This window comes from Silurus aristotelis (genome assembly GCF_946808225.1).
Source record: "Silurus aristotelis genome assembly, chromosome: 22".
Lineage (NCBI taxonomy): Eukaryota > Metazoa > Chordata > Actinopteri > Siluriformes > Siluridae > Silurus > Silurus aristotelis.
The window spans coordinates 12,027,588-12,044,175 of NC_139595.1; the positions used below are offsets into that span (position 1 = coordinate 12,027,588).

The following is a 16,588-nucleotide window of genomic DNA, read 5'->3' on the forward strand; positions in this document are numbered from 1 at the left end:
ATTTGCAATCATAACTTTCCTTAATTATACACAAACAGACACACTGTATACTAATGCACAAAAACTTTTCTGATATATAAATATATACCAAAAAGCAATAAACAGTGATAAACAAAAATTCAATATTTGAAACAAACTTTTTGAATAACACTAACCAGTCGCAGATACAATTTGATAAGCAAATTTTTTGCACTGTTTTAATATGAGAAATGTATGAAATTCATGCCTGACTAAAAGATTATTTTTATTTAAAGAAATGGGAGGAATATGCACCAACAACGCCACACATGGACTTTTTAGGAGAAAAAGTTCAGGCACTTTGTGGACTTGCATTTTAATGAACAAAGTGTTCAAAAGAAGAACATTTGAGTATTGTAGAGAACCAACCTTTAAACAGTTTGCTGAAGTCAAACTTGCTTTCTGTAACAAGGTGTGGAACAACCTTCTGATATAAGCATATCACCTGCAGTAGCAGAGCCTTAAACAAAATCAGCCTTTGATTTTGGTCACCTGCAGGCATAAGGTAGTCACTTAAATAAAATCAGCACAATTAAAACACAGTAAATAAAACTATTAATGCAAAGCGCTTTACCATGTTCATGAGCTGTTACCTCCTCCTCTGCACTTAATTTTGACAAACCAATCTGTAATTCATCCTCTTTTTTTTCATACTTTGACAGTGACTGCCATTTGGAAACAATGGACATGATGTCTGGTAAAACCTGTGAAAAAAAAACCAGAACAAATGTTTTATGTACCATCATTGCGTTAACTGACAGCGAATCATATAAAATACATTTTATTAGAGTACGACATGCAGTAAAATGCTTTTTACGAAGGTCCGGCATGAGGGAATAGGATAGGGAGAAAATAAACCAAGAAAAAATAAGAAGGCAGATAAATAAAGAGTATAAACTATATAAAATATATAAAGATATACATGAGAAAAAGTGTATATACAAGTATGCTTATTACAGTAAACAGTAAAAATTTAAGGTGGTTGATGTGATTGTCCTTAAAGTGACCGTGTACGGTATGGTGTGGTATAAAGTGCACTGTGCTGTGCAAGAGTTAAAGTGACAGTCCAGAGATTAAAGTGATTAAATATACCTCTTTTGTTTGTTTTATATTCTTTGTGAGATTGTTCATACCTTACTTAGCGCTCCCCTGTAAAGCTGGACAAACTCATCTTTGGCATTTCTTTCGCATCCATCAAAACTGCCCAACATTGGTCTCTCCAGACTGAACACAATATTCTTCTGAGCTCTTTTTAGAATGAAAGCTATCACACTAAGTGTCACATGTTGCCCCAGCACACTGTTTAACTGTGATAAATAACACGAGTAGTAAATTAGTTACACTGTAGGACACCTGCACGCTGCGCATTTATGTAATTATCCACTCAGCCAGGTATGTGGCAAACAGAATCTCAAATTCACACAGGCCAAAATTTTGGGTTGGTTAGTTATCTCCTGGGATTTTCAAAGGAGAGAATTTTTAACTGTTAAAAGTTTAATGCTGAAGTTCAAAATCTCTACTATGAGATCTTACATTATTTAATGGCAAATATTGTGAGACTAACAAGTTATTTTTAATATATAATGGATATATGTAAAGCTAAAACTTATATTAAATATCTTATTAAGTTGGTTAAGATGGTTTAGGAGAAGGTGGTTTGCACTAAATGAGACTCACATTCAGGCCCTGAGTAAAAAAGGCCTTGTTACAGACTGGAGGGAGGGTGGTAACTAAGACCATGCTGAGTAAATGGGGGACAGGAACCATCTCCTGCAGCTGAAATGCCTGAGACACCTCAGGCTGGGACTGATAGATCTATGTGAAAAAAAGAACAAAAAATGAGGAGTTAAATATATCACTACTGCAGTACCACTATTGATCAACTTAAGATTCTTTCCCACATAGAAAAATACTTACTTTCTTGAGCAGTGTAATGCTATCCAGCCAGGCTCCTTTCATGCGTGGAGTAAAGCAGATTTGGGTTTCCATAAAATATCGGTGCAGAATGTCAGGGTTGGACTTCAAAATGCTGATAAGCAGCTCAGCCACTTTTTCATCCTCGACTGCCTGCTTAAGGCTCACCACAAACTGTAGCAGGACAATATTCCCAGCTCTGGAAAAAAAAATGTAGGTGTGGCTTTTAGAAAAAGAAGATGCATTTAACTGCATTGCCAACCAGCCAAATTATAGTGATCATGGAAAAAGTTGGATGCGCTCACTGGGTTGCAAAACAAAGAAGAAAAACTATGTTTGAATTCAAAGTTTTAAAAGAAAGCTCTCTACCAAGCTGCAAGTTTATTAAGAATAGACAGTATCCTAATCATTGTAATCAAGTTAGTCCCCCACTTCTTTAATCACATACTCGCCTAGTCGAAGAAGTTATCGCAGACTGGTTTAAAAAAAATTATAATTTAAGTCTAAAAATAGATGTTACCTTTTCTCTAAAATATAAATATTATAAAAGTTGCCAGAGTTCACAAAAATTTAAATACAACTATGTAGGAAAATTTTAACATAACTGACAGCAGATAATCATCGCAAGGTTTTTGTTTCTTTGCTAGATAGGCTTGAAAAAAATGAGCCATTTGCACTCTTAAGAAAAACTACAAGGGCTCAAAATTCCATAGTTTAGTTCTGCTTGCACGTGCATGTGATTAGGGCTACATACCTTCCAATTGTCCCCAGACTTGTGTCATGGAAGCTTATGCCATGTTTGCGAGAGCAGCAGAGATCAAGAAGGAAGCTGTGAACAGATTCTCGTACAACAAGTCTTCCTTGTTCCTGTTCATTCATAGTCTGATTCCGAGTAAAAAAAAAAATCAATATTACAAAATAGAAGACAGACAAACATGCCACAGAGAGGACATAAACATGACTTCATCCCATTCCTACCACACTATGATCAGTAATATTTACAGTCCCATTCCATCTGTACAGTGAAGCAATCCGAGTCAAAGTAGAAGCAGTGAAGAAACGGATCTTTTGAGTTTTGCTCACAGCAGTATTTTGCACAATCTGCAAAGATAATCAGAATAATGTAGACTACAACTAGTAAACCATGACATTGAAATAGCTCCTAAAAAAAGAAAACACCTTGCCTTAGTCTGAAAGGTAGATAGTATCAGACTGATTGTTGATATTCTGTCGTCTTTTAGCTCGGTGTTTAAGATTTCTGAAAGAAAATCTGAATAATGAAAATTTGGTTAGTGCCAATGCCACAATGCATAATTTTACGTACTTAAATGAAGTAAATATTACCTTTGGTGTCTAATGCATGTATTATAGTTGCAGTGTCTCCATACATCAGAAAAGAGAGTGCAAACTGAATATAAGACATGCGAATATCTGGTCGGCCCTTTTAATCAAAACCAAAAATAATCAATTAATCTCAATTAATAATTTTAGACAAAACAGCAAAGATTTGTGGACACCTGAGCATCACACTTGTATGTATGTTCCAAAAACTGTTGCCGCAAAGCTGAAAGCACAATTAGTTTGAATGTATTATGTATATATGTCGTACTGTAGACATAGGTGGAAATAAGGTTTTCCTTAAGTGGAAATAAGGAGCCTAACTCAAATAAATCTTAAGATGGATTTGCCAGGAATGCAAAAGAAGAAAAAGAAACAAACAACCCCATTAAGCATCCCTGTGAAGAACTTTAACTGTGCACCCTCTGTGCACAAGGCTTTCAAAATACCTAATTTTTCCAGAGATTCTGAAATAAGCACCTCTTGGATCTTAAATTTAAAAAGCTTTCCAACTATTTTTCTCCCAACAGAGTTTTAAACGGAGGGTATCCTTAGACTGAGTCCTACTGAACCTGTATTGAAATGTATTAATCGATTGAGACGTCAAAGCATTCTGGATCAGGGTGTCACTCTGAGTAAGGGTGTCTGCCAATTGCCGTTAAACGTAAATGCCTTCAATCATATCATCTGTGCCTTGCCTCACGAATGCTCTTGTGACTAAATAGGCAAGTACTCAAAGCCACACAGCAAAATCTGGTGGAAATGATTCCAACAGAAGATGCTGTAATAGCAAAAAAGTGGGACCAACTTTGAAAACAGCTGTTTAACATGCAAATGGGTGTGATGGTCAGGTGTCCTTTGGCCTAAATTTTGTCATATAGTGTAGTCTTTGTCCTAGTTGATCGTGTTAAATGTATTATAATTATATACATAATTTATATATATATATATATATATATATATATATATATATATATATACATACATACATACATACATACATACACATATATATATATATATATATATATATAAAAAAAATTTTATACAGTAAAACCCTATTGTACAAGCAACTAATAGTACAAGCAAACGGAGATACGAGCAAACTTGCTCGCAAAATTTTACCCTATTTTGCGAGCAAATTTCGACGGCACGAGCAAACCCGCTGCTGGTTCCCCATTTTTGGCTGAAGGGTAGCATCAGTTGCTTAGTTAATCTCGTATCACTCAGTCACTCTCGTTGTACAGTGCAGCAAAAACAACTTTTTTTAGTGTTTTTTATTTCACTAATCTTTCATTTCAAATCTTGAAAAATGTCTCCGAAGAAAATCAGTGACGGTGCTGTGAAAAACGAAAGTAAATAGAATTACCATGGAAACCAAGAAGGTTACAAGCGTGGTGCACGTCTCACACTCCCACATGAGTAAGTGTTAAATTATGTTTACATTACAATAATTTGCGGTGTAATTGTTTGTTAAAATAGGCTACAAATACTTTAAGTGTTAAGTGATAAGCGATCGAATGAGGTCTCAGAACGGATTAAATCACTTATGGACCTACGAGCAATTTTCAAGAACGGATTATGCTCGTTCAACGTGGTTATACTGTATATATTTTACATATACAGTGCCTTTGTAATTTGAAATAGGGTAAAATTTTGCGAGCGAGTTTGCTCGTATCTCCGTTTGCTCGTACAAAGGTTTTTTACTGTATATTAAAATATATAAACACTGAAATAATTTAAACAAATAGCTCACAGTTCTGTCTCTCTTGTGAGCAAGATTGCTAAGAGGTTTGTTGAAGACCAAACTGTTGAACATTTCATTTGCTGACTCAGTACCCTGAGACACCATTGCCGTCATCAAACAAAGACACCGTCGCACAAACCTGCATACACACAACCAAAATTAAAAAAATTCATGCAGCCTTGAATGGCAAAAATTCCTGAATACTTATTTTAATTGTTAGAATCAGTTATGTCTTAGGTTTAAATATCCACAGGTCCATAATGATAACTGGTTAAAAATTACTGATTCAAGGGCTGTTAAGGCCAGGTCAAATTTCAATTATAATATTAAAATAAACAAAAATGCAACACTGTCACACACAGGTTAATTGTTTACTGTAAATTTAAACTGGAAATAATGTTTGTCAGAATAATTTAAATAGATGGTTTGGAGTATAGCAACTTACTGATGATTTCCTGAACACAAAGAAGACTGCAGCAACTTCATGTGTGATGAGACAATCTTCTTCACAATGCTGGAGCCCAAAGGGTTAAAACAAGAAAGGTCGCTTGCTGTCCGTAGCAAAATTAACTCTAAACTCTGAAATATCAGCATTAACTGGATAAAAAAAATAAAAGATTTTTTAGCAATAATTAGCAAAATTCTTTGGGTAAACCTACCCTGAACTTATCACATATTCACCATCTTAGAGTAAACAGATATCGATAATCGATAATAATCGATAATGAAATTCATTGTCAACGAATGCCATAATGCCGTTATGCTTATTTCTTCAAAAGTAAACAAAATGTCTGTGTATTTCTTAAAGCAAGGTTGTCAACTTGCCAGCTGCAATTATTAATACAAATAATGATTTTTTTTGTTTGTTTGTTCGTTTGTTTGTTTTTTAAAGAAAGAAACAACCCAGCATGAGAGAATTTGTTCAAATAAAAAGAAAATCCTCCATGCATTCCTCAACAAGCAGCCACTATAAGCTTTAAAATGTCAGAATAAAAGATAATTAAACTCAATATGTGGCTTTTGCATATTTTCTAAAAGTACACTTTTATATACAAATACATACTTAGTATTTAAATACTTAATTGGTGTTCTATATAGTTTCAGCTTTTTTATCTGGGAAAAAATATATCCCTAGTATTATCTTACCTCAGTCTCAGAACGGGTATCCCCCTCTAATAAGGCCAATATTTCTGCACATTCTGCTGAGATTTTTATGTAACCCTCTACTACATCATACAGGTTGGCACATGGAAGTTGCTTTGCAGTTCCAATAAAGGTTTCCAAGGCTAGAGAGTAAAACACAGAAAAAGTTCATATAACATTATGCAGTATAGTAGTCTGTGTACTACATACATACAAAAATACATATTAAGCATGAAAAACATTTCTTCTGAACATTTCAATCTTATAGAATAATGTGTCACTTGGATATATATTTGTATATACAGTGTATTCAGAAAGTATTCAGGTTTTTCAATATTGTTATGTTGGAGGCCGATACTATAACTTTCTTTCGGCTTCTTCCATTAGGGGTCGCCACAGCGGATCATCCACATGTTTGATTTGGCACATGTTTTTACGCTGGATGCCCTTCCTAATGCAACCCTCCCCATTTATCCGGGCTTGGGACCGGCACTAAGGCTTGTGAGGCTGATACTTTATTCCTTCAAAATAATTTTTTTTTCCCTCTGCAGAATTTAATCTCCAGAATTTTTATCAACAATAATTAGATCGCCATCTGAACCCACAAAACTTGTTTGGGCTAGAAGCAACATTTTGTTGCACTCTGGATAAAGCAGCTCGCTGTAAAAGAAATAAATGGCACTGTGTTATAATGATCATACAGTCCAGTCAAAAATGTTTACGTAAATTGCATCAAACTAAATTGGTTGAATTTCAGTCAGCATGGAAGGGGAGCCTCCTGACCTATAAAAACTCTTAGTGCTGAACATATTTCTGCCCTCATAGACGATATCCTGGCAAGCATAATACTGGATTTTTATTCAATACTGAAAAATTACTCACCAAAACATCCTACATGCGCTGTCCCTCTACTAAACTCATTTCTAATCCTGTCCATCGTCGTCACTCCCAATGAAAACCTCAACATCTGCTACCTCCAGCTCCACCTTCTGTCTTTTACTCAATGCCACCGTCTCTAAACCATACAACATCGCAGGTCTAACCACAGTCCTATAAACTTTCCCTTTCACTCCTGCAGATACCCTACTATCACAAATCACTCCTCCCACTCTTCTCCACCCACTCCACCCTGCCTGCACTCTTTTCTTCACTTCTCTAACACACTCTCCATTACTTTGCACTGTTAAGCCCAGGTACCTGAACACCTCCACCTTCTCCGCCTCTTCTCCCTGCAACCGCATCACTCCACTGCCCTCCCTCTCATTCACACACATGTACTCTGTCTTACTCCTACTGACCTTCATTCCCTTTCTCTCCAGTGCATACCTCCAGCTCTCCAGGCTCTTCTCAACCTGCTCTCTACTCTCACCACAAATAACAATATCATCCGCAAACATCATATTCCATGGAGACTATGATACCACGACAAACAATGCAACTACTTCTGACCTTCTCTATACTTCTCCATCAACATTCTCAAAGCAAATAATGTTTCTGTGGTGCTTTTCCTTGGCATGAAACCATACTGTTGCTCACAGATGGTCACATCTTCTTTCAGCCTGGCTTCCACTACTCTTTCCCATAACTTCATGGTGTGACTGATGAAATTAATTCCCCTGTAGTTACTGCAGGTCTGCACATCTCCATTATTCTTAAAGATCGGTACCAGCACACTCCTTCTCCATTCCTCAGGCATCCTCTCACCTTTCAAAATCCTGTTAAACAACATTGTTAAAAACCCCACTGCCATCTCTCCTAAACATCTCCACGCTTCTACCGGTATGTCATCTGGTCCAACCGACTTTCCACTCATCATCCTCTTAATCGCTGCTCTCACTTCCTCCTTACTAATCCTATCCACTTCCTGCTTCACCAACTCCACATCCTCCAACCTTCTCTCTCTCTCATTTTCCTCATTCATCAGCTGCTCAAAATACTCCCTCCATCTTCTTAACACAATTCTTTCATTGATTATCAAAATAGTCATTAATGGCAACACACAATCCTAACTGTTCTATCAAAGAAGAAGAATTTTGATATGATGTGTTGTACTTTGTGTTGAACACACATAGGATGTACATTACGCACTGCTAATAAGATTTTAAATATAGGTAGAATATATCACTAGTTTAGGTGATGTACTTAATCATGTCGGGAATTGTGCAAGAGTCAGGCGGCATTTAAGTTGCAATAAGACAAGAACAAGAGAAAGCACAGGAGAAGTGTACACTGCAGGCACCAGGAGCGCGCGCGCACGCACACACATCACATTTTTGATTGGAATACGCAACATGGATCAAAGTGTAAATGGTTGTTAAAGTGCTAGCTTTTACAGGGATCTAGTGCTGACCAAACACACAACACCTAAACGATTACTCGTTTAAAGAAAATGTCTTGGTACATTTTATAACCACGTGGGAACACGCACTTACTTACCCTTGAAAGCTTTACTGGGATCCTTTAACATTGATTTAAAAACAGTCCCATTGAACTCGCTTTTATTTTCTTTAGCTTTCTTCTCTGGCATAAGAGACTTTAAATCGTTTTTTTTACGCTTACTTGCCATGGTTTAACCGAATTGCACCGAAGATGTAAAGCTATTGACGCGCGTGCTTCTCTTCTTCTTTTGCGGTTTAGTTGCGTATAAAAAATATTTTACTGCCACCTAGTGATGACGTTCCGATTATTTGCTTGCCTACAGAAATAGCAGCTTTACTCAATTATGTATCGCTGAAGTTTGCCAAAGAGAATGTAAACAAAGCCCAGGACATCTGGAATAATGTTCTTAGAAACAGATAAGTCAGAAATTTTACTATTTGGACACTGGAACGGAGGACATGTTTGGCATAAACCAAATACAGCATTCCAGGAAAAGAACCTCATACCAACTGTGAAACATGGCGGTGGAGGTGTACTGGTTTGGGAATGCTTCGCTGCAGCAGGGCCTGATCAGTTCACCATTATAGAATCCACCATGAATTCTACTATTTATCAGAGGGTGCTTGAGGAACATGAGATCATCTGTAAAAAAGTTAAAGCTGGAGTGGAACTGCATCCTACACCATGACAGAGTTGCAACCCCCAGATCCGCCCCTAGATGGCGCCACCTCTGTGAGAGGGGGCTGCAGTGGCCCGCTCTCTGCTCGTGCAGAGAGTTGGCGCGCCTGCGCAGTACACCCTTAGGTTTTGTCCACAATACAGCGAGAGTATCGGCTGCAATTTGCAGTTAGACTACCACTCTTCACAGTGTGATATGGTCAAAAGCGGTGGAGAAATCAGCTCAGGTCTTAGAGGACGAAATAACCTCCTTTTTGAGCAAAAGGGTAATTCAATCGGTACCGCGGAAGGACAGCCAGCACGGTTTTTACTCCCGGTACTTTGTCGTTCCCAAGAAAGGGGGGGTGGTGTCTCCGTCCTATTCTGGATTTACGGAACCTCAACAAACTCAGAAAGTACAAGTTCAAAATGCTCACAATAAAAGCATTGTACAGTGTTATTTGTCTTAGAGACTGGTTTACATTAGTGGATCTGAAGGATGCTTACTTTCACATAAGTATTTATCCGGCACACAGGAAATTCCTACGCTTTGCCTATCAGGGCTCAGCCTACTGGTATCTCACTCCTGTTATCAGAGAACCGGGGTTACGAAAGTAACCTAAAGTTAATTTTGTTGTTTACCTGCAATTAAATCACATTCATTTCCAAAGAAAATAAAAACAAGTTTAGACATCAATGTCATTAACCCTTAACAAACAAAGACGTGGTCTGCAACCTGAGAAAGCGCACTCCTCCTGTTTGAGCTATGAAATTGACAGCACTTTAATCCAATGGCGTTAGGAGGGTGCCGAGAGAGGAGTAGAGGAAGTATGAGGAAGTCAGGTGTGGCTGAGAATTATGTGAGGGTAATGGGGGACATGTATTGGGACAGTGTGACAGGAGTGAAGTGTCCGGTGGGAACGACAGACTGGTCGACAGACAGGTGCAGGTGGGACTGCATCAAGGATCGGCTCTAAGCCCTTACCCTTTGCAGTGGTGATGGACAGGTTGATGGACAAGGTCAGACAGGAGTCTCCTTGGACTATGATGTTTGCGGATGATATTGTAAATTGTGGTTTGAGTAGGAAGCATGTTGGGAAGAGCTTGGAGAGAGGTTAGGTAGGCTAGAATGAGATGGTTTGGACATGTGCAGAGGAGGGACATGGGGTATATCGGTAGGAGAATGCTAAGGATGGAGCTGCCAGGAAGGAGGAAAAGAGGAAGACCAAAAAGGAGGTTTATTGATGTTGTGAGGGAAGATTCACAGGTGGTTAATTTGAAAGAGGCTGATGTTGAGGACAGGGTAGTGTGGAAAAGGGTGATCCGGAAGCAGTCAAAAGAGAAAAAATATAATAAAAGAGGTTAAATGAAAACCTTTAGCACAACACACGTTTATTCACAAAGTCCTTTCTTTACTCAGATATAAACAATTAAAAAACTCCACCAAAAAAATAATTTTTAATCAGTAAATATTTGTTTAACTAATGCACAAAGTCCTAAATCAAGCACCAAAATCCCCCATGATTCACCTCTATGTGCGGCCATGTCAATCTAATCTGAGACTTTAAATTCCGGACAAATTAGATTGACATGGCCGCACATAGAGGCTGAAATCTGATTGGACAAAAAAACTAACATACATGTACTGGAAGCAGTGCAGCCAAGAGAAACGCTACGAAATTAAGAGAATAAACTGTTGGGAATAAATTAATGCAATTTCATGTAACAAATATTAGAATTTAGGTTGTAAATGTAGGTCAGTGCTTCTAATAGTGTTTAGGCCAGCAGAGAAGGCTTTGCTGGTCCTGCACACCTGCTACTGACTATTTTTTCGTTTATCATTTTTAATTCTTCTTCACTCATCTGTTTACATTTCTTTCCCATTTTTCACTCCAATACTTCCACTTTCCTGTATTTCCTCAACTTATGTTCCTTACCTTATTGTTGACAATTTAACTAACTATGGGATAATGATCACTCCTCATAGTACAATTCTTTAGCACCTCCCAATTTGTAAGACCACTTAATGAATTTGAAACAATTGTTAGATCTGTTGCTGATTCCCCATCTAAATTTACATCCAGGCATGTATAGCTTTCCATTGTTTATAGAAGTATATATATATATATATATATATATATATATATATATATATATATATATATATATATATATATATATATATATATATATAAATAAGTTTTTCTTTTCTATTGATTCTTTACTAATTAGACCATTTGTATCTTCCCCATAAATTATTATGGGCATTAAAATGCCCACACCATATTACTCTTTCTCCATTTAGTCATTTTATTCCTTCCATAATGTCCTGTGCTAATCTTTTACATGGATTATAAAAGTTTATTATGACATAATTCTTTTTTTCTTTATTCCAAACCATATAACATGCTCCTGAGGTACCAGTGACCAGTGTTTCTAACTCTTTCTTCTCCTCAGATTTGGATGCTTCCTCCCAGCCTGACTCTGGATGGTGTTCTTTCCGATTGGAGGCCACTCTGCAGATAGTAGTAATGGCTACTTTTTACTTAAGTACATGTCAATGCCCAAACCTCTTTACTTTATGTTGAGTGAAAAAATTTAGTCAGTACTTAAACTTTTACCAGAATATTTTAAAACATGAGTATGTGTACTTCTTCGTAGGTGAAGGATGTGTGTACTTTTGCCACCTCTGCCGGTTGCACGTGAGGGACAAACGATTCTTTCTTACCACACTAAATCACCCAATACAGGCACTAATGTGCAAAACGTTGATGTTTTAAGTTGTTAGTAAATAAACTTACTTTTCATTTAAGTCCTCAGTTCACCTGTGCTCATATACAGTGCCTTGCGAAAGTATTCGGCCCCCTTGAACTTTGCGAACTTTTGCCACATTTCAGGCTTCAAACATAAAGATATGAAACTGTAATTTTTTGTGAAGAATCAACAACAAGTGGGACACAATCATGAAGTGTTTTTTTTTACTTTTTTAACAAATAAAAAACTGAAAAATTGGGCGTGCAAAATTATTCAGCCCCTTTACTTTCAGTGCAGCAAACTCTCTCCAGAAGTTCAGTGAGGATCTCTGAATGATCCAATGTTGACCTAAATGACTAATGATGATAAATAGAATCCACCTGTGTGTAATCGAGTCTCCGTATAAATTCACCTGCACTGTGATAGTCTCAGAGGTCCGTCCGACTGTAAAACTTGGTGGTGGCAGCATCAGGGTTTGGGCCTGCTTTTCTTCAGCAGGGACAGGGAAGATGGTTAAAACTGATGGGAAGATGGATGGAGCCAAATACAGGACCATTCTGGAAGAAAACCTGATGGAGTCTGCAAAAGACCTCAGACTGGGACGGAGATTTGTCTTCCAACAAGACAATGATCCAAAACATAAAGCAAAATCTACAATGGAATGGTTCACAAATAAACATATCCAGGTGTTAGAATGGCCAAGTCCAGACCTGAATCCAATCGAGAATCTGTGGAAAGAACTGAAAACTGCTGTTCACAAATGCTCTCCATCCAACCTCACTGAGCTCGAGATGTTTTGCAAGGAGGAATGGGCAAAAATTTCAGTCTCTCGATGTGCAAAACTGATAGAGACATATCCCAAGCGACTTACAGCTGTAATCGCAACAAAAGGTGGCGCTACAAAGTATTAACTTAAGGGGGCTGAATAATTTTGCACGCGCAATTTTTAAGTTTTTTTATTTGTTAAAAAAGTTTGAAATATCCAATAAATTTTGTTCCACTTCATGATTGTGTCCCACTTGTTGTTGATTCTTCACAAAAAATTACAGTTTTATATCTTTATATTTGAAGCCTGAAATGTGGCAAAAGCTCGCAAAGTTCAAGGGGGCCGAATACTTTCGCACTGTATCAGCAGCGCAGCACCAGCCTTTACAGTATGTCGAACGCATCTGATTCGTAGTCCAAAAAGTGTAAGTGTGTGTGTGTGTGTGTGTGTGTGTGTGTGTGTGTGTGTGTGTGTGTGTGTGTGTGTGTGTATGAACTGATGTCAACAGTCTCCTACACTGACTCAGAAATACACTTCGCTTTTGATCATCATCACTGCACCCCGCAACATTGTATACCCGCCACAAATGGACATTCGGTGTAACCCAGATGAGGATGGGTTCCCTCTTGAGTCTGGTTCCTCTCAAGGTTTCTTCCTTATGCCATCTCGGGGAGTTTTTCCTTGCCACAGTCGCCAGTCGCCACCGGCTTGCTCATCAGGGACAAACTTACTCATAAAGAACATATTAATTTTTAATCACCGCATTATCTGTGTAAAGCTGCTTTGAGACAATGTTCATTGTTAAAAGCGCTATACAAATAAAAATGAATTGAATTGAATTGAATTAATGTCAGACAGCACGCATACTGCTCGGTAGGTCGCGCATGCTCACTATCGACAATTCGCTGGTATCAGTAGTATATCGGACGTGTCCGAAAGAAACGGTTCCTTAATCAATCAATCAATCAAGCTTTATTTGTATAGCGCCTTACAGCAACCAAAAGGAGCACAAGGCACTTTCCAGTAAAAACAACACAATCAATAAAAATATAAGAAATATAAAAATGTAAAAATATAAGAACACAAAATATAAGTAAAATAGCAGTGGAGCAGGGCTACGTGTTAAAAGCTTGTATGAATAAAAAAGTTTTCAACTGTGATTTAAAAACACTCAGCACAGTGATGGATCGGATGTGAGCTGGGAGTGCGTTCCACAGCTTTGGTCCCTGGACGGAAAATGACTGACCACTAAACTTTTTATATCGGAATTAAGGAATGACCAGAGAGGTAAGTCAAGAGGAACGGAGAGTTCTGGCTGGTTGGTAAACTGTTATTAATTCGGTGAGGTAGGCCGGGGCAAGACCATTGATGGCCTTGAAAACGAACAACAAAACCTTATACTCCACCCTATACCGCACCGGAAGCCAGTGGAGCGAGCGGAGGACTGGGGTGATGTGTGATAATTTTGAGGTGTTGGTGAGAAGACGTGCTGCCGTGTTTTGCACCATTTGGAGCCGACTGAGAAGAGAATGATTGAGTCCAATGTAGAGAGCGTTGCAGTAGTCAATCCTCGAGCTGATGAAGGCATGTACAGCTTTTTCGAGGTAGCTTGGGACAGAAATGGTTTTACCTTGCTGAGGAGTCTTAGCTGGTAAAAGCTCGCCTTCACTACTGCACGGATCTGTTTCTCGAATAACATACTTTGGTCAAAAATAACACCCAGGTTGCGCACGGTAGGCGCAAACTGAGGTGTTAGAGGACCAAAACTCAGAGAACTGCTGGGTGAGTCCGGGCTAAACAGGATATATTCAGTTTTTGCTTCGTTCAGATGAAGGAAGTTCTGGGAAAGCAATTGTTTAACATCCTGAAGGCAGTTATGAAGAGATTCCAATGCAGAATTTATCACTCAGAATCACAGGAAGATAAATCTGGAGGTCGTCAGCATAGAAATGAAATTGAACTTCGTGTTTGGAAATGAGTTGACCAAGTGGCAGCATATAGAGGGAAAACAGAATGGGACCAAGAATAGATCCCTAAGGCACACCAGATGACAGAGGAGCAACCGATGAAGAATGATCATTTAGCACAACTGAGAAAGTTCTGTTAGTGAGGTATTATGAAAACCAACTAAGCACCGCACCCTGCAGACCAACAACATGCTGAAGATGAGAGATGAGGATGGCATGATCCACGGTGTCAAATGCAGCGGTCAGGTCCAGTAACACCAGAACCACAGAGCTTTTTCCATCCAGGGCTCCAAGAATGTCATTGTGGACCCTCAATAACGCTGATTCAGTGCTATGTCTCAACCTAAAGCCAGACTGGAATGTATCACCAATGTCGTGCAGTTGAAGGTGAGACTGAAGCTGGGTGAGTACAAGCTTCTCCATCAACTTCGACAGAAATGACAGGTTAGATATAGGGCGGAAGTTGGATAGTGCGGAGGGATCAAGATTGGGTTTCTTGAGTCGCGGTCTAACAACAGCATGTTTGAGAGCACCGGGAACAGTACCCATGCTGAAACAGCTGTTTATGAAGGAGACAAGGATGGGACCTATGATGTCAACAGCCTCCTTCAAAATCCTGGCAGGAACAGCGTCTAGAGGGCAGGTGGTTGGCTTCAACTCATGAACAGCTTTTTTGAGGTCCACCAAAGTAACTGCATCAAAGTTCTCTAGCACACAATGTGCTACATGAGTAGAGATGGCAACAGCAGGGATTTGTGTAATAGTTTGCCTAACAGACAAAACCTTGTCCAAAAAATGTTGCTTGAAAGCATTGCATGTGTTTGCAGAAACGTCATTCAAGGCGACAGACACTGGATTTATGACAGAATTGATAGTGCTGAATAAAATTCCAGGGCGGTGGCTATTGCTATTGATAAGATAGCTTCCTTCAATGCACTCTGATAGGTGGCAAGACTGTCCCTAAACATCTCGAGTGACACCTGCAGCCTATCCTTCTTCCATTTTCGCTCAGCCTGCCTACACCGGCGTCTGAGGGCCCGAGTTGTATCATTGAGTCAGGGGTCCGCAGGAACATTGGTGGACTTTACCTTATAGGGTGCGACAGAGGTCATAATCTGGGAGCAGGTGGTATGGAAGGAGGCGAGGAAACGGTCCGGACAAAGAGGCGATGCCAGTTCAGTAGTAGAGGCGAGATCAGAAACAGAGAAGGCAGCAATAAAATCCTCGACTGTAGATGAGGTAATAATGCGACGGCGATGAGGGGCAGTAGATGTTTTTGAAGGTGAAACAGCACAAATGTCAAACCGTATAAGAGAATGGTCAGAGATGGGAAAATCCATGACCTCGCAAGTTGACACAATCACTCACGAGAGATAAAAGGGTCAAGAGTGTGACCTAACCTATGGGTGGGACAGGAAATGGACTGAGCCAGATCTAATGAGTCTAAAAGTGCCTTAAAATCATTAGCAGGTTTATCAGCGGGGCAACAAACATGAATGTTAGTCACCACAGATTAGAACATTGTCAAACTTTGCTACAAACTCTGACAGAAACTGAAAGAACTCAATTAAAAAATCCTTGTTTGATTTGGGCAGCCGGTAAATTACTGCACATAAGATCGGACAGGGTAGAGTGAGCACAGATACTTGTAACTCAAAGCTGGAATACCCTCTAGTGGACAGCTGGCGGTACTTCAGGGACTGTCTGTGTATAGTGGCTATCCCCCCGCCCCTACCCGTTTGCTGCGGCGTGTTTAGGTAAAGGTAACCAAAGGGAAGGATTTCCGAAAATGCACTGACGTCACCTGGGGAAAGCCAGGTTTCGGTGAGGAGAAACAGATCCAGATTGTGAGAGGAGATGACATCATTGAGGACAAATGTTTTGTTATTGAGCGATCTGGTGTTA

General features: G+C 38.9%; 1 protein-coding gene across 1 annotated transcript in view; it reads right to left on the reverse strand.

Moving 5' to 3' along the window:
- The window catches only part of urb1 (URB1 ribosome biogenesis homolog), a 34,804-nt gene extending 25,996 nt beyond the window's left edge, over window positions 1-8,808 (reverse strand). The window contains 13 exon segments of the mRNA XM_083524759.1: window positions 388-510; window positions 593-722; window positions 1,152-1,325; window positions 1,696-1,833; window positions 1,936-2,131; window positions 2,687-2,814; window positions 2,911-3,033; window positions 3,117-3,202; window positions 3,277-3,373; window positions 5,027-5,156; window positions 5,463-5,614; window positions 6,164-6,303; window positions 8,597-8,808. Coding sequence (XP_083380885.1) covers window positions 388-510; window positions 593-722; window positions 1,152-1,325; window positions 1,696-1,833; window positions 1,936-2,131; window positions 2,687-2,814; window positions 2,911-3,033; window positions 3,117-3,202; window positions 3,277-3,373; window positions 5,027-5,156; window positions 5,463-5,614; window positions 6,164-6,303; window positions 8,597-8,726 — 1,747 coding nt within the window. The 5' untranslated portion in view covers window positions 8,727-8,808.
- Between the last annotated feature and the right edge of the window lie 7,780 nt (window positions 8,809-16,588).